Genomic DNA, 19,845 nt, shown 5'->3' with positions numbered 1-19,845 from the left:
AGAACCAGATCTCACATAGATGAATATTCTAGGACTGTAATATAGATTCACCACCCTAAGATGAGGGGAGCCGTTGACCACAGTTTTATTCCTCCCTTTAGGAGAATTTGTCAAAGGACAGCAAGAAAGATTGAAAATGAAGAAGGCAAGCAGGAGCAATAAAGGAATAAGGAATATCAGTCACTGCCATTTTATAAACTGAGCCAATCCAGGAGATTCTCAGTAAGCATGACTTTACAAGAGAAGAGAGGGATCTCTCATGAGCTACAGATGCAAGATATAGTCAGTGTGGCAAAAGGAAGTAAGACATTTCCTAGTCTAAATTAATGCAAGACACAGTAGCCATCTCTAAGCAACTCTAGCCTTTGATGACGGAGTATCTCAGGGTTGCAGTCACTTAATAGTTAAGGCAGAGTACAATGGGCAGACACTCAGAAATGGCTCCAATCAGAGAGAAAAAAGATTTGAATTCCAGAAGTTACGAGCATGTTATTTTTCCATCTGAGAAAAATTATCAGCCAAATTGGAACTAATACTGGAAATTGAAGTCAAATCTTTGAGTGACAGTTGACATAGAAGAAATACATCGGTGTATGGAGATGATTTCTTCCAGATGAGGAGGTATGTCACTGATGACAGCAGGGAACAAAAGATGAGAAGGATGATGGTGACAGTGACTTCTGGGAAGAATTCCGACAGAAATCTGTGCATGATATCACTCAGTGAATAACCATTTTTTAAATTAAACATTTATTATATGCCAAACCCTGTGGTAGAAAAAATATTTCTAAAGCACCTACTATGTGACAGGAGATAGGTGTTTTTATTATCTCCATTTTTACAGTTGAGGAAAGTAAGGAAAACAGGTTAAATTATATACCCAAGGTCACTTAGCTAATAAGTGTTTAATGCTGGATTTTTTTTTATTTCCAACTCCAGATCCAGTACTCTAATCTATTCATTGTACAACCTTATTCTCTACCTACATAATGAATTTCAAGGAAAAAAAATAGGGGATACAGAAAAAGTAATATACATATTGAACAATTAGCTGTAAGTGAGAATGCATTTCCTATGTTTTTAGGTACTTGAAGGATTTTTCTTTAGCTCATTTTTTTTCTTTCGAGTATATGTCAGTGGTGATTTTTCCAGGATTTCCCTTTTCTTTTGTACTTTTAGTACAACAGATAAGTAAAAGGAAATGGTTGACCAAATTATAGTATCTTCTTGTTCATGGAAATACTGAGAATGTGTGTTTACCTGACTAGTTCCTTAACTCTGACTTCCTCATTATATACAAAATATTATCTGAGTCAGATGATTTATAAACTTTTTTCTTAAATGCCAGTAATTTCACCAGAAAAAATTAGACTCAGTACAGGTTTGGGGACATTTTAAAAAATTTACTGTTTTCTTATTACCATTCTTTGGTAAGTAACTGCAATAAAGGTAAACAGGAATATTCTTTGGTTACTTATTAACAGTAACATATAAAAGTGTTAACAAAGTTAGACTGGCCGATGGTGAAGATCTTTATTGAATGCAGAAAAGGAGGGAGTCTGTGTAGTTGGGGAAGATTAGAATTGGCTATAGCAATGAAAGTGAATAGGCTTTTATGTATGGCTAATCACTCCCCTCTCTGACAGTTAAGAAATGTTAATTGTCCTTATGGGACTCATCTGCTTTTTGTAATTTTGTTTAAGAGACTAGAATCACCAAGATGTTCAGATCTCCCCTAATTACACGGAGAGAGGCAAGGACAACTTGTCTTTTAGGGGATGTTTAAGCTTGGTGGGGCTTACAGACAAAAACAGATGTTCCAGGGGTTAACTTCATGAGTGATAATAACATTCCTTCCAACCACATCTTTAAACTAACTGGGATAATAAGCAGGTACAGTCTTGTGTTTAAATCCAAAAATGAGAAATATGGCTTGACAAAAATGGTGTATGGGATCAGTTAAAGAATAGAATCAATATAGTAGAAATTAGAATTAGTAGCCATCTTTATCTTTTTCCAATTCATTCTTTTAGTTCAGGTTTCCTTTTATGTGTCAGCAGAATCACAGAATTTCAGAGTTAGAAGGGACTTCTGATGGCAACTAGACTAAACCATATCTGAAAGGATTATTTACTATAAGAAAGATTCTACTTATTGTGTGGGATAAGAATCCACTTTAAAAAAATATAGAGACTCCTCTGAGCAGAAAGGAAAGTGTATTTTGGCTTTTCTCCAGAAAAGGGCACAGGCCAAGTCTCACAAAGGTAGTGAAGATCAAGGAGCTGCCGGAAGGTGACAGAAGTCAAGCAAAATATATGGCCTAGCACGTTCCCCCCCCCCCCCCCAGCCCCCTCTCTTCCAACCTGATTGGTTAAGGTTTTCAGAGTTACAATCTTTATGCAAAAAATCTACCCAGCAACAAAGAGAAGAATAAAAGGTTTTCATAAAATATTACCTCACCATCCAGATGGTGAGGGTATCAGAAGATTTCTAATGACCTTCTGTTAATGAATTAATGTCTGAATATGCAAGGTCTTCTAAGGAACTCTACTATCTTCTTAGTTTAATACTTATCAAACAAGAGAAGCCAGACTATTGTTCTCACAGTCTATTATCAAATAGGTGTTTAACGAAGACTACAAGGTCTCTTCTCTTGGAAGTATTCCACTATTTCCCTCCCTAACAGAATCAGTGCAAAGTCTTTCTGGAAATAGTCCACTATTTCATTCCCTAGCAGAATCAGGAGGGTGTCTGACTAAGAATGCAAGACCGCTCTCTCCCTCTTCTAAGAATAGTCTAAGAGTAATAGTCTGTCTTTGTTTTAATGATTTTTAACCCTGAAAGGACTTCACTAGGAATGTTAACTCTTAAGAGGGAATATTCCACTCATTATCATTTTTAAGGAAAGCTTTATTTCCTCCTATGATTTCTAGTATTATTTTAATAGGAAGAAGTGATATATCTTGTCAAAAGCTTTTTTTGCATCTATTGATAGTCAGATTAATTTGTCACTACATTAAAATTATCAATTATGTTTATAGTTTTCCTAATATTGAACTACTCCTGCATTCTTGGTTTAAATCCAGCCTAGCATAGGCTGGATAATCTTTGTGACATGTTGTCATAGTTTCTTTGTTAATATTTTCTTCAAAATTTTTGAATCAACATTCACATAAAGGACATTGGTTTATAGTTTTCTTTCTCTATTTTAACTCTGGTTTGGAACATAGTTGAATTATAGAAGGAATTTTGTAGAACAGCTTCATTTTTAAAAAAAACAGTTTATATAGCATTAGAATTATTTGTTCTTTAAATATCTGGCAGAATTTGCTTGTAAATCCAACTGTTTTATATACTTCTTTTTGTATATTTATTTATGTGAGATGATTTTCCCTATTCTTCCTCTCCCTTTCCCACCCCAACCCTAAACCATACTGCAATGTTCTTCTCCTTTTCTATTCTTCTTTTAAGAATGCCAAAACATAACAGAATCAATTCCAGGCCTTCTAGAACTACCCTATAATTCCTGATAATAGAATTCTGAGAAGATTTGTGTGTCATCTCCCCATGTAAAGAACAAACAATTTAACCTTGTTTAGTCCCTTTTAATGGTCTGCTCAAGTTTACCTTTTTAATGCTTCTCTTAACTTCTTGTCAGATAATTTGCTCAGCTCTGGCCTTATCCTCAAGCATGCTTGGAAGTCCTCTATTTCATTCAAAATCTATTCTCCTACCTGTTCCCCCCCCCCAACTTTTTTTCCTGGATACATTTGGTTGTAAACCTAGAACTTGGTATTTCAAGTTTCTCACTCTTTTTTATAGTGAGAATAACATATTCTAAACTATTCATTCTTTAATTAAGGAGTAGTTGCTAAATCTCATGTGATCCTGATTGTGATTTCTCATGACTTGATTTCTTTTATTCTTGCTGCTTGTAGTATTTTTTCTTTTACCTGGAAATTATGGATTTTGGCTATAATATTTTTATGTTTTCATTTGGCAGTTTCAGGAGGTGATGTGTATTCTTGCAGTGTCTACTTTGCCTTTTGGTTCTAAGAGATCTGAGCAGTTTTCTTTTTAATACAGCTCCATATAATTCAAGTAAAATGGGAATAATTTAGGACAGGCTAATATAACTATTATGATCCAACAATAGTATTACTCTTTTCTACCTTTCCCCTATCCTTGTCACTAATCTAGTCCTAATTCCCTCCTTCTGCTTCCTCTCAATATAACGATGTCTTTCCTTTCTTTCAAAATTTATTTAAAGCTATACCTCTTCAGTGAAGTGTGGTATAGGAATAGAAATTACCCTAGAATGCAATTTTTCTACCCATTCAATATGGAACTGTCAGAGAATCAATTTGACCATACCTTTTAGTCAAGCCCTGCAACAGAATTTGAAAGCACATTGGGATGATAATGTTGGGAGTCTAGAGTGTCTCTTGATCCTAGTGCTGTTATTTTTTACACAAAGGTTTCTTGTACTCATTTTGCAAATGAATGCATGTTGCTTTTTTCCCCCCAACAAAACCTTTATCCTATGAAGTTTGTTGTAATTACTCTTACATATGTAGCTATTTTCTACATTAAAAAGGGCCTCAGCATTCTGTTTTTTCTCTTTCATTGGATAAAACCTTCACAGCTCATTTTATTTGTATCTCTTGGACTTGGCACAGAGTAAATGCTTAATACATGTTTCTTGCTTTGCCTTGGTCTATCACCTGTCTTACTACATCCCAGTCTTGAGTTTTTCCCACCTATCATCTTCTCCATTTGGAGAAATGTATCCAACACAGACTTTTTCATTTTAGGGAATTTCAGTCATGCATTTACTCATGTACATGGATACAAACATGTCCTCCACATCTCCACAGGCATATCCAGACAAAATATGACTAAAGTCTAGTATCTAATATTTCTGTCATTTTCCATTTTATACATATTACCATTCTAATTTATAATTTGGCAGCATCTATAATGAATAACTACCATTTTGATGGAACCAGTTAAACTATTCAGCCACTATTTCATTAAGACAAAACAAATTAAAGCAATTCAAGGTCAGCTTCAAATCCTGACTTCAATTGAGCAAATATTAATTGAACACTTATCATGTGCAAAAGCAAGTAAAGGACTCCAGAACAAAAATAAAACTGTTCAAGACTTTTCTTTGAGAATTTCTATTTACACTGACTTAATTTCCTTCCTGGAAATTGTCAGCACTTGTACTCATTGCCACACAATTTAATACTTGATTTTCTAGCATTTCTTACAATTTTTTGTCTACCTTATTTAAGATTCTTTTGTCTTCAGCAAGCTTGTAAGACTCTCTAACAAGTCTGTTTACTTAACCTGATTTCACTTCTTCTGGTGGGTGACAGTATTCAATTGAATTCTTGGAACTGCAAATAAAATCACAAAGGACTTTTTTACATAGTTTTATGTCACTCATTTTCAACATGTGATTTGTGTACTAATACTGTTTGATTCTTAGAAACCTTAAAAATTGCTTTTTTAATATTGCAAAATCTTTGATGACTTCTTAACATTAAATGCTTAAAGAAGGGACCTAATAGATCATCTAATCAAACCCACTCTTCATCTACAAAATATACAGATGAAAAAACTGAGACTTTAGTATGTAAAATAGCTAGTTATTTTTGTAAATGTCATCTTCCCTTACTGAACTGCAAACTCTGTGAAGGCAAAGACTCTGCTATATCTGCCTTTAAATAGAGTCCTTAAAGTATTATATACTTAGCAAGTACTTAATAAGCATTTCATTAAGAAATTCAATAAATATTTATTAAACTTATTAAATGTAAAACTTTCACCTCAGCCCTGCTAGCCTCCCAGCTATAAGTAACCAACAAAAGCCACCTTAGCTCAACTTAGAAGTTTCATTGCCAAAACTTTAACCACAACAACTCATGAACACTTTCAACTAAGGTAGTAAGGGGTTGCTTTCCACAGTAGTGGAAAGAGTAGATAGATGAGATCAAGGATTAAGTTTTGAAATTCTTTAACCAAATATTTGCAAAATATTATAGTTTTTGGATTATAAAAATGAAAAATGTTATAGTTGTTCAAATTTGCAATAGAATAGACTCCTTGATCAAATATGTATGATTTTATTTAATTTAATCCATTCAAGTTGACATTAATATACATTCATTAAATATTCTGTGAGAGGCACTAAGATGCTTATGCAGAATTTGATAAGGGCAAAGGCTATGAGAACATTTTTTTAGTTTGTTGAAGTTAATAGAATTGCCCAAAGTCATACATCTATTTAGTGGCATAAATGGGTTTAGATCTAGGCTTCCTAATTCTTAATCCAGTATTATTTCCATTATACTCTAGCATTCTTTCTATTATTGTACTGTCCAAATTATGTAACTCAATTTTCCAAGAGTTCATCAAGTGATAGTCTACTATATACATTTTTTTACATACAGCACAAAATATATTTCACATTTCTGTGCTTTCCATGTAATAGAGACATATACAAATCCTAGTAAATGATTTGAATTTGTATTTCTGTTTCAAGCTGAAAAAGTTTCAGTTATATAGATGGAGCAAGGATGAACTTCTAGAATAGCATAGATAATTAAGTTTTCCTTAGCTCAATTTCCTCATCTTCACTTTTCTAAAGGATTTTTCTTCTTTTTTTTGGAATTTTGGATTAACTTGAAGAGCTCTGGAATAAATATACATCTTGTACCAGGGAATTTTTTTTATCAATTGAAATAGGAAAGCTATTTCTTTCATCTGTCATAGGACATCTGAATGGACCACTAGTTTCTTAAAATTGGATTTATCTTTGTACTGGTTATTTGGGATGACTTTTTCATTCTGCTAAAACAAAACTGAATTCTGGTCAACTTTACTAGCATTTCTCTGGAAAATGAGCCTGAAAAAAAGTCTGACAAAGATTTTTCTTTCAATTCATCTCTTCCTCTTCATTCTTTCTATCATCATCAATAACCATTAAATTGCATAAAATTATAGAATTTATAAGTTAGAAGAGACCTGAGAGATCATGAATAGCAACCCATTTATTTACTTCACCTCATATTTGCTCATTTTCCACATTTCTTTGATTATTCTCTGACCATCTGCCATTCCTAACTAACCTCTACCAATTACGGTCTCATTCTCCTCACTGGTGACTCAATCACTGGGATTCTATTTCAGGAAAGGCCCCAACCATGTTTTTCCTTACTCACACTTGACTCAGCTGCTTACAGACTTCTTTTCTTCCTTGCAAACCACATGACCCCATTTCAATATGATGCTTAATGGTTATAGATAAAGTGTTTGAACACTCACGATAGTCATAAAAAATCTAATCCCCCGAAGTTCATAGTGGAAGGTTATGGACCTAACATTCCTAGGAGAAAGAGAGTGTTATAAGTGTTATATTTTTATCACCTAGAAATAGAGAAACTGAGAACAAGAGAAATTAAGTGACTTTCCCATGATCTCATAGAAATTTTGATTACAAGAATCATTGAACAAATTTTTAAAATTAGGCTACAGGAAAGCAATATGGTATAGCCAAAGGACTCCTAGACTTGGAATTAGAGGAATTGGTTCTGCCTTGACTATTTAATGCCTATTTGCTCTTGAGCAAAATAATAATAATTGACCATTACATAGCCCTTCAAAGTTTTCAAAGCATTTTATATACATTAATTCATTTAAGTTTCATAAGTACTATGACATAGATTCTGATGTATGATATAATTCCCATTTTATTGATGAGAGACTGAGATAGAATATTAGTAATGACTTTAAGGGTTGCCAAGCTCATTACATATGTTATCTCATTTGAATTTCACTGCAACTTTGGTAAGTAGGTGCTATTTCTATCTCAGTTTTATAGATGAGGCAACTGAAGGTTAGAGAAGTTAAGCAACTTGCCTCTGGTCACATAGTTTAGAAAATATCTGAAGTATGAATAAAATCCAGACTTTCTTGACTCAAAGTCTACTTTGTGCACTATTCTGTTCTGACCCACACCTGATTCCTCCTAGGCTCAGTTTTTCCATCTTAAAAACTTGATTATTTAAAATTTTCCTTTAAATTCTAGATCTTATGACCTCCTGATAGCACGAATAACCCTTGATTTGATGATTAATATGAATTTCAATTTTAATTTGTAGTCAGGCTATGTCTTAGAATTTTCTTCAATGCTCCCACAACTTCTTTATTTCTCAGACTGTAAATGAGGGGGTTCATCATAGGAGTGAGGATAGCACCAAGCACAAAGAGAACCTGGTCTATTTTGGGGCTGTGGTAGTAACTTGGTCTCATATAAACTACAATGGCTGGACCATAGTAGAGACTCACCACAGTCAGATGAGAGGAACAGGTGGCCAGGGCTTTATTTCTCCCCTTAGAGGAATTCATGCGAAGGACATTGAGGAAAATGAGGGTATAAGAAGAGAGAATGAGTGACAATGGGAAAAGGAGTACAACAATGCTTGTTACTACCACTGCCTTCTCATAGGCTGCAGTATCCTCACAGGTGATTTTCAGAATGGCCATGACTTCACAGAGGAAATGGGAGATTTTCTTGGAACCACAGATGGGAAAATGCATGACATAGGCTGTGTGGACAAGGGAAGTGAGGGCACCTCCAAGCCAGGAAACACAAATCATTTGTATGCAGGTTCTCTGATTCATGATGATAAGGTATCTCAGTGGGTTACAGATGGCCACATAGCGGTCATAGGCCATGAGGGTGAGAAGGATACACTCAGCAATTCCTAAGGTTAAGAAGAAAAAGATCTGAGTACCACAAGCAGCATGTGAGATATTTGTCCTTCTTGAGAAAAAATTATCAGCCATCTTTGGAACAGTGCTAGAGATTAGAGTCAAATCCATTATTGCAAGTTGACTGAGCAGGATGTACATGGGAGTATGTAGTCGAGGATCCACCCAGATCAGGAGAATCAAGCCAGTGTTTGCAGTGAAAGCCACAATATATATCAGGAGGATGACAAAAACAAGGAAGCTGATATGTTTCATTCCCGGGAAGAGTCCAAGGAGAATGAAATCAGTGTTCATTGTCTCATTTCTTCTTCCCATGTCTCTGTCTAATTAGACCAAAGTAAAATATGTTAGAAGGGAACCCTTGTGTATGAAGTTGAATTAAATATTATTGAACTGTTGATTCAGACTCCCAACTTCTCTTTTTTCTCTGCTCTAGAAAAAGGGTTGGCAACATATTCAAGATTCTCTACAATCTGGTATCATCTTACCTTTCTAGATGAATTGCTTGTTACTCTATTTCACTTTCTCTGTTTTCCAACCAAACCAAACCACTCACTGTTCCAGTAAGAGCTGGGATTGATTTTGAAGAACTCTGGGGAGAAAAGGGAATTGATTTTGTGCATAAGTTTCATTGTAAGTGACTGGTTGAAAGTTCTTTATGGTTTGATTTATTTATTTTTGCTAACTTACTGTGTTTCAATAAATTACATAACTATTAAAAATAAATTGTTTAAGTGTTATGAATGAAATTGGTACTGAGATGAGAAGACCTCAAAAGCAGGAAGTGGGTATTTAAAGAGATGAGAGATTTTTTCCTATTATTTTGGTCATTTTGAGGCATATTCCACATAGAATCTAGGCATGAGGAGAAAGGGATAGTGATTTACTTATAGAGAGGCAGATGTCATTATCATCTCTAAACAGTGAAGGATAACTCAACTATAATGGGAAAAATGACTAAATGTAACTGACCACCATTTAAAAATTAGAGATTATCTGGTGATCACACATTATGCTACATCTCTAGCTGACTAATAAGTTAAATAATTATGTGAGAGTTGGGTAAATCACTATCCCTTTCTCCTCCATTTCTTTATCCAGTTCAAAATATACTAATTCGTATAATTACCAACTATAGCTTTATCATCCATAATTTTGTATAAATTTTTGGAGGGTAATAATAATGTATTTTGCTCCTTCTCAAACTATGAAAAGACAATAAGCTAAAAATTTCAATTTACATCAAGTGCTTTTTCATCAATATTAATAGTCTTTTAAAAATGAATAATAAGGGGGCAGCTAGGTGGTAAAGTGGATAAATTTATTTCACAGATGTTGGTTCTAAGGCCTATTCTCCATCCACCAAACCAAGCTTCCTCTTTCTTTTCCCTTCTATTTTCAAAGCTAAGTAAGGTTGTAGCCAGCAACCTAAAATAGATACTTCCCATAACTTTTCCATTTATGTTGCTGCTACCTCCATTCTCCATTCACCATCCATATTTAGTATTAAAAATTCTTTGTTTAAATACTTCTCCCATCCAATCAGTTGTTTGGGTAGAATGATATAGCAGAAAAAGCCTTGGACATATAGTGTGAAGGCTTGTCTTCACATTTTGGCTCTAACTTTACTAATACTTATAAGTGATCCTAGGCAAATAATTGAATTTTGCTGAGTCTGGTTTTCTCCCCTATAGGATAGGAATGATAATACTTATACTTTCTGTCTCATGTGGTTGTTATGAGTCAAATGTTAATTTATTAAATTATTATTAATAATATTAAATTAATGTTAAAATGCTATATAAATTTGAGATATTAATAATCAGATTGTCAATAAATATTTATTAAAGTCCGATTATGTCTCAGGCAGGAGCAGCTAGGAGACATGCTGGATAGATAGACCACTGGCCTTGAATCAGGAAGACTCATCTTTCAGAGTTCAAATCTAGCCTCAGGTACTTACTAGCTGTATGACTCTGGGCAAGTCATTTAAATCTGATTGTCTTTTCTTCATCTGTAAAATGAACTGGAGAAGAAAATTGTAAACAGCTTCAGAATTTTTGTCAAGAAAATCCCAAACAGGATCATGAAGAGTTGGACTGTCTAAACAAAAAAAAGCAAAGACTCCATCAGATATTTTCAGATATACTATAGAGGAAATTCTACTTTAGATGTGCCGTTTCAGATGACCAGTGGTGTCCCTTATAGTTTTGAAATTCTAAGATCACAGATCTATGACTAGAAATGAAAGTGGGGATCAGTCAAGTGGCTATGGAAGAGACATAATTAATTGACTTGTCCGAGAATTATCTTGGGGGTCATTATAAGTCAGCAGTGTAGGTCAACTAGGTGGTGCAGTGGATAGACCACTGGCCCTGGAGTCAGGAGGATCTGAGCTCAAATCTGGCTTCAGACACTTAATAACCTAGCTGTTTGACCTTGGGCAAGTCTTAACCCACTTTGCCTTACCAAAAAAAAAGTCAGCAGTGTAAAGTGACAGGCAACACAGGGTTATTTTGAGCTGCAATAAGAATATGATTATCATTCTCTACAAACTTTCCAAATTCTTATAAATTTCCCTACTTATTTTAAGGATAGCACTGTCTTTCCAGTCATATATGCTAACAACTTTTATAATTATCCTTGAATCTTTCTTTCTTCCTCATATGTTATGTCTCATCAATATGGTCTTTCATATGTATCTTCTTTCCACTCACTCAAGTTAAATTCCTCTTATCCAGGTCAGTTCAGTAGAACTCTCATTAGAGCTCCCTGTCAGTCAGTCAGGTAGGTCTCTCTGCTTTCTAGTCAATCCCCCACACTTATGACAGAGATAATCTTAATGTATAGATCTATGTCATTCTTTTTCAATAAGCTCCAGTGGCTCTCTATTGCTTTTAGAATCTAATGAAAACTCCTCTCTTTGTCATTGAAAGTCATTTACTATCTGACTTCAAACTATCTTTTATGGGTTATTACATTGTAATTCCCATTATACATTCTATGGTGGCAATACTTTATAATCAAGAAAAGAAAATCAACACTTTGCTTATTTCTGATGTGAGTAGCTACACAGTAAAGTGAAGAAAGCATTGACCTTAGAGTCAGGAGGATGGCAGTTTGAATCCAGTCTTAGACACTTGCCTCTTACTAGGTGTGTGACCTTAGGCAAATCATTTAACCCTGATTGCCTCTCATCCAGAGTCATCTCCAGTCATCTTGATTCATATCTGGCTACTGGACCCAGCTGGCTATGGAGGAGAAAGTGAGGCTGGTGACTTAGTACAGCCCCCTCATTCAGATTCAATTTACTTGCTTCTCATGGCATCACCTCCTTGATGTCATAGTCTTCTTTGAGAATGAAGGACAAACATCATCTCATCATCATATCTGAAGTATTTTTCATTCTGCACTTCTAGTTACTAGAGGATTTACAAAATTATAGGGAGCAGAGTTTAAACCAAAGACAAGAATCACAAACAGTAGAATTTTGAGCATTAGCAAAAATACAATGGAGGAGATATTTGGGGATTAAAGTTCCCTTTTAACAACCCTCAAATCTTATAACATGGGCAGCAACCAGCTTCAGCTTATTAAAAAGATAGTCTTCTTTCTTACAGTCACCAACCCGTTCTAACAGTCACCATCTCTTTCACCACTTGTTGACTTTCTCATCCATTAGTTTACCTATCTTCTTTTATCTTCTCATTGGCCATTTCATTCCCACTTATTTTCAGTCTTTAACACTACAGTATCTAACTTATACTTACAAATTCATTCTATCTTTGAATTATATTCTTATTTTCCTTTTCCTGACTCTATCACACACACACTTACATAACTTTCATTTCTCATTCTCTCTAATCTCTTACCCCTAGTTATGCTCTATATCCGATTTACCCTGAGGCCTTTTTCATAATCAATTATCAGCTTTCTTTTTTGTTATATCTTGTTTCAAAAGGATAGAAATGTGTTGCTAGTGTCAATAAGGGCAGTCAGGAAGAGAGAAAGATCTAGGTCTAATATGAGGGTGGTGACTAATCAGAGAAATTGGATCTATTCCTATTCAGATGACTTATTGACTAATCATTCAATATCTATAAATGAATTGACTTATTTTACAAAAGTAAAATTAGTTAATAAATGGTAGAGGTAAGACCCAAACCTAAGTCTAACTCCATTTTTAGTGTTCTTTAAGTTCTTAAAAAATTGTTGACATGCTGTCTCATTTCCTCTTATCAGGTATTTATTGAACATTTTTTGACATTTAAAGTTTACTGAGCACTTTTTTTTAGGTTTTTGCAAGGCAGATGGGGTTAAGTGGCCTGACCAAGGCCACACAGCTAGGTAATTATTAAGTGTCTGAGACTAGATTTGAACCCAGGTACTCCTGACTCCAGGGCTAGTGCTTTATCCACTACGCCACCTAGCTGCCCAAACTCAGTCTTTTTGATAACTAATATTTTACTATTTCAATCTAATAAATTTTACCATATTTAGGAAAATTTCTGTTAATAGACCAAATCACAAACACTCCATTCATAAGATAAATAGTACAAGTAGCCTATTATTGCATCTTGTCTTTATCTGATTCAATATAATACTCAGAATGGACAAAAATATTCTGGAGTTTATCATACAGAACCCCTGATTGCTCTTGCATTTTTTTATCTCATTTGCATAAATAACATACCCTAGAAGATGTTTTTATTTTCAGTTGCTGATAGGAATTCAAACCTAGGGAGAATGACCTAATAGTAAAGTTACCAGGCGGGTTTTTACTGGCTTTTCCAGAGCCAGTGTCATCATAGCTCTTGCATCTTATCATCTCAACCCAATAAACTTCTTTTTAAAATTTTGATGTAGGTCCAAATACTTATATCATACTTTGAATATGTTCCCTGGCTTGAAAAACAATATTTTCTCCTGAAACTCACCTGTCTTTTCCTTGTCAAATTTCTTTTGATGAGCTGTAACAATTCTTGGTTTTCTTTTACAAGCTTCTCAAGCAGTTATTCAATTAGGCCAGAAAGGTTGACAGTGCCATAACATTCTCCCTAGGTGTGAATTCCTGCCTGCAACTGAAAATAAAAATTTCTTAGAGGGTATGGTTATTTTTGTTGATAAATGTTTTAATTATTTTTTAAAAAATAAATATTGTCCTTTCCCAAGGAATCTGTTAAAGAAAAGAGAGGGAAGACCAAGTCACCAAATGGTTAGGTGTTACTATATGAAATTAAGAAACTTTCTGCTCTAAAATCGGGTTTATATAGCCTAAACCTAAAACAGATGTCATGATTAAGAGTATTATAGACTATTCTTCTCAAGAGACATATCATCCAATTTGAAAGAGTAGATTTGGGGTATTAGTATATTTGTAGATTGGGGTATTAGTGTTGCCATACCACTTATTAATTGTGTAACATTGGTCAAGTATATCACTTGATTTTTTTCCCTCACATGTAAAATGGACATAATAACATACCATTTACATCACAGGGTATCTGTGAGGAAAGTATCTTATATTTGTACTACCCATAGGAAACCTTATTATTCATCTTTTTTAGGGTTTTTTTTGGCAAGGCAATGGGGTTAGGTGGTTTGCCCAAGGCCACACAGCTAGGTGATTATTAAGTGTCTGAGGCTGAATTTGAATTCAGATACTCCTGACTCCAGGGCCCAGTTGCTCTATCCACTTCACCACCTAGTTGCCCCCTTATTATTCATTTTTAAAAGACTATTAATATTGATGAGAAAGCACTCGATGTAAATTGAAAATTTTAGCTTATTGTCTTTTCATAGTTTGAGAAGGAACAAAATACATTATTATTACCCTCCAAAAATTTATGCAAAATTATGGATGATAGAGCTATAGTTGGTAATTGCACGAACTAGTATATTTTGAGCTGGAGAAAGAAATGGCAAACCACTCCAGTTTCTTTGCCAAGAAAAGCTCAACATAGGGTCATGAAGACATGACTTAAAAATGACTGAACATTATTTTTAGGAAAACACATTCGAAAATTACCTTCAGGGAGAATAACTAAGCCTTCTTATAAACTGTTCCTTTCTGCCTCTATCAGAGATAGAATCTTTTCCAAGATGGATAATGATTCTGACCCAAAGTGATTGATTATATTCCTATATTTTTGATAATCATTCAACTTTGCTCAATGTGCCAAAATGATCCCTGAGCATCAGAATCCTCATTTATACAATAAAAAGTTGATATTTGCTGAACTCATAGTCTTCTCCTAATTCTTAAATGCTATTATGTTATTTTTTTCCTGGAAACAGCTTAAAATATTTTTTCTGCATTTCTTAATACTATACAAACAGCCTGAGGGAAAAGACAACCTGAGAAGGAACTAGAAGCAATTACTGCCCTGACATCTGTGAAATAAATTGGAGAATATGCGGTAGGTATTACATTGAATGACCTTTAACATGTCTCCCAAGAAGGCGGTTCTATGAAGTCATTAAAAAGGTAATGAGAATCCCTGTTGTTTTTCACCCCCAACTATAAGTTTATCAGAGGGGATGGGAAAAGGGGAAAATAAACTTCATATGGAAAATGTAGGTAATTGAAATTATTCAGTTTAGAGGAATGAAGTCTGAAAGAATAAGTTAATGTTTTCTTTTAATAGCATGCTAAACATAAAAATTCTTTCAACTATTTCATTAGATTTTCCAAAACTTTTTAAATTTGCATCATCCTAGTTATATTAAGAATAACAGAAAACCAAGACCAATGATATAAAAAATCATTAATAATAATCATTACTCTTTTCCATCTTTAAAACCATCATATTCTCTTAAGTCAGATAAACCTTAGCAATTTTTCTGATACTTTATACATGAACAAATATTAAGCCAGACTACCTTGTAATCTTGTTTAGTCCATTTCTCAGTGTCTATTGAGACCATGGACTTCTGAGTTTGTTCCAGAGAAAACAGCTCCTTCTGCATCCAAAATAAATTTAAAGGTTGTTAATGGAAGCAATTCTATCTCCTTGGGATACATGATAAAGGATAGGGTTGAGGGTATATCATTCTTTGATATCATGGTGTTGTAAATATAATGTGGCTAGTCAGATTGAGAATTAAAATAATGGAATTCAGACCCATTTCTAATTGAGAGATTTAGTGCCTCAGAGGAAATATCTAGGGAGTTTCTTATCCCTAGACTTTAATTAATTTGATTTTATATCGTCAGAGCTAAATTTCTTTGAAATGATTCTCTAAAGAAAAACAATCACTTTCCAATCCAACTCTGACCTTTTTCCAAGGGCTATTTTGAACCCCCCCCCCCCAGATTTAAGTGTTATTTTCAAATGACAACCTATTATCTCAGTCCATTCCTATTCACTATCTCTGGACTTGAATTGTGGTAATATTAAAGTCACAGATTTTATTCTTATACAAGAGGTAGAATAAAGGGGTATAGATTGTATTCTAACCCTTTCTCACAAACACTTATCTTCATATAAAGGAAATTAGATGATTGGCTTATTCCATCTCATCTCTAAATTCAAAGCACATATTCAACTGAAAGATATTTCTGAGCACAAGTAATATATCTTTTTTTTAATGCTTTGTACTTTTAAAAATACTTTCCTTATTATACCTTTATTATCCTGTAGATATATAAAATTATAATCCCATGTTATAGCTAGCTTTTAGAGAGGCTATGACTTTCCCAGTTTAGGAATATTGATCTCAGAGGTCTTAGGTTCAAATGCTAATTCTAAGTACATTGTTTTGCTCAATTTGCCATGCTGTCTTTCACTCAAAGGAAAATTCATTTCAATTTATTTTTCGTTTAAAAAATGAAAAGACTTTATACAAAAAATGACAACTTCTGAATCCTTGAAAGGTTTTTACTATTAAAAACACATCAGAAGCTACAGGGAAACAAAGCAATGCATTGATTATAACCATGGAATATTAGAGTTGGAAGGAAATTTAAAGAGCATTTAGTCTAGTATCATTATTTGTTTATTATTATTTCATTAAAGTTTTATTGATACATTTTTACATTATCTTAATTTGAAACTGGGGGTGGGGCCCCCAGTTTCCCTATCAAGTGTGCTATTCCATGTAATAAAGAATAAAAAAGAGTGAAGGGAACCTTCCTCCCCTTCCAAAATTCAGCAAAATTAGCCAACATCAAAAAACTCTGACTGTATATGCACTGATTTATATTATGGTTCCTTAGCTCTACAGAGAAGGGGGTAGATATATTTTATCATCTTATCTTTGAGATCAAGATTTTTCATTATCATTACACAATATTTATTTTATAGTACTTTCAATTTGCATTATTGTAGTCATTGTGCATATTATTTTCTTGGATCTCTTAACTTCACATATTCTTCATTTTTTTATGATATAATAAAATTTCATTTCATCAATGTACCACAATTTGCTTAGCAGTTTCCTAATCAACAAGCATAAATTTTACTTCCATTTTTTAGCTTTTCCAAAAAGTGCTGCATAAGAATTTTTACTCCCTTATTTTTATAGATAAGGCATATGAAGCCAAGATTTTTTGAATGACATCCAAAATAATGCAATGAGCTAGTGACAAAATCAAATTTATAACCTTTTGGCTGACCCCTCTACTCATGATTTCCCCCATTAAACTATAGTTTTCTGTCTATCTTGATACCTATATTTATATCCATACTCATATCTATCTTCAAATCTATTCATACCGATAAAGATCTAGGAGTCTGGAGCACTTTGACCTCTTCCATTCCACTAAAGGTTCACTAATTTAGACCCAAACATTTAGTGACAGGTTAGGTTTAGGGAAAGCCTGATCACCTAAAAGAAGAGTTCTGCTCTTTTCTCATGCTAGTTGAATCCTTTCATGTTCATCTGACGTCCTGGAGAAAAATTATCTAAAGCTTAGGTTTTCCTCATGTCTAGTCTCCCAAGGTAGAGAGGAGGGGAAGAGTAGAAAAGTTAATGTACAAAAGAAACAAGTATAAGGTTTTTCATTTCTACTATGCAAAGCACACAAAATCTACAGGTTTGCAAATGACTGAAAAACTTAAGATGCAGTAATTTACATCCACTGTTTTACTCTTTTCAGAGACTGAGAACCACAACCATCAACAAACATTTGGCAGGACTACAGAAAAAAATGTTTCACTTTGGTTATATACTGTCCCAAGATTCCCATTAGGTCTATGTCTTCTGGCAAACCAGGCTTTTTTTTGGTTATATACTGTCCAAAGAATTCCCACCAGATCTACATCTTCTGGCATCAAGCTTTCTGTATGAATTATTTCTCTCTAGTTGGTGGCCAAATGCAGAAACTCTTTATTGCTAGTTAGCTCTTGAATCATCAGGATCTTTGAACTCACAGGATTACAGTCAAGGACAGATCCATTTTGAGATCAGTGTTTGGTCATCTGTGTTTATGGAATGAACACAAAGCAAAAGAGGCAGTTAAAGCCCCAGGCTTTGAACCAGTCTGCTTGCTCTTTCTGCCATATTGTAGCAGTCTTTATGCTGTAAGGGTTGACAAAGAACAGAAGCCTTCTCCTTCTACTCTTCCAGAGATAGACTTGATTAGTCCTCACATGATCAGTAGATGAGAAGAGAAGAGAATAACTAAGGGTGAGTCACTGATCCAGAAGCTCTTCCTATTTATTGATTGCTTTGTTATCTACAAAGTGCCCAAATTCATGAGTGCTATCTAGAAATAAATAGGACAACTCTTTAATGCTCCATGGTTTTTGTAACACAAGAATATAGGGGGAGAATTTCTGTTGATTGGTGGAGAAGGAGGTGGAGGATAGAGGCCGATTCTCAGAAAGAAGTGCTAGTGGGATAGAATTATAATCAATCTGCTCCCTTAATATTATTGGTCTAGGGGATTTAGTTTTCAGGTCCAGGCTAAATTCATTAATGAGAAAAAGGAGTACCGCTAATTGTATACTCAAGGCTTGACTTCCTTCCCACCAAACATCAGTTTCACAATGAAGACACATAGGAAAGCAAGAAATATTTATCCAAGTCAACAACAAAGCAGAAATCAAAAAGCATATAAACCAGACAATATACAGTGAGAAAACTCTCTCATAGCTCAACCAGGAGAGTTAATATTTCATACAAATCTCATCAAAGTGGAAATTCCCTTCAGCCTTGCAGTGCAGCAAGGTAGGGATAAGGAGATGATAGAGACTATTATCTCCTCTCATATCAGCTTTTTCTCAGAAGAAGCTTCTTATTCAACCTTCAACAATCTGAAGTGAGGTTGACTTCTATCTTCTACCTCTAAAGCAACTGTAGAGCTTTGAAAGACTCAAGAGACTCCATAAAAGTTGAGACTGAAGGGACTGGAACAGGAGTTTCAGTTCTCTTGCTCTCACCAGTTTTTGCTGCCCTTCATAAAAGTATGGAACACTCATCTCCACCAATTAGGAGAGAATCCTATACCTAAACTACATATTTCTTCCACAAAGTCCTATTCCTTCATTGTAGTACTGTTCTTTTGTGAATAGTTTAATGATAGAACTAATTAAAAATAACATCTACAAAAGGAAAACTAATAAAAACCAATTTGTGAAGAAAAAATAGTTTCTCATATTCTGAGGACCAGAGAGAGAAAACTCTTCCACAGATGAACTAGATTATGGTCATTCCAGAATTGTGAGTTTCTCTGAGTACATGATCCAAAGTCATGTGCCTTTTTTTTGATACATTTCCATTTAAGTTTCTGTTCTTCCCCACAGACACCATTATGTGTTGGGAGAATGTGACCAAGATTTATGGATGGATTTTATATCTTCCAACTCTTGTCTTCCTCATTATTTTTTCTAATTACACACAAAGATTGTATTCAACATTCATCCCTTTTGCAAGCTTTTGAGGTCCACATTTTTCTACCAGCCTCCCTTCTCTCCTCCCTCCTTAAGACAGTGAGCATTTTGGTATCAGTTGTACATGTACAATCATGCTTATCATGTTGTTACAGAAGAATTAGAACTAAGGCGGGGGTGGGGTGGGAAACATAAGAAAGAAAGAAAAGTCATAAGAGAGTTTAAA

The 19,845-nt window shown here is 34.3% G+C and overlaps 1 protein-coding gene across 1 annotated transcript; it reads right to left on the bottom strand.

Moving 5' to 3' along the window:
- Positions 1–8,160: 8,160 nt before the first annotated feature.
- On the bottom strand, positions 8,161–9,099 carry LOC141512118 (olfactory receptor 2M2-like). Its single transcript, XM_074220990.1, has one exon. It carries the CDS (start codon positions 9,097–9,099, stop codon positions 8,161–8,163), a length of 939 nt encoding a protein of 312 aa, XP_074077091.1.
- Between the last annotated feature and the right edge of the window lie 10,746 nt (positions 9,100–19,845).

This window comes from Macrotis lagotis, chromosome 2, assembly GCF_037893015.1.
Source record: "Macrotis lagotis isolate mMagLag1 chromosome 2, bilby.v1.9.chrom.fasta, whole genome shotgun sequence".
NCBI classification, from domain to species: Eukaryota; Metazoa; Chordata; class Mammalia; order Peramelemorphia; family Peramelidae; genus Macrotis; species Macrotis lagotis.
The sequence above is the reverse complement of the archived record's forward strand: the minus strand, read 5'-3'. Positions and strand labels throughout refer to the sequence as shown.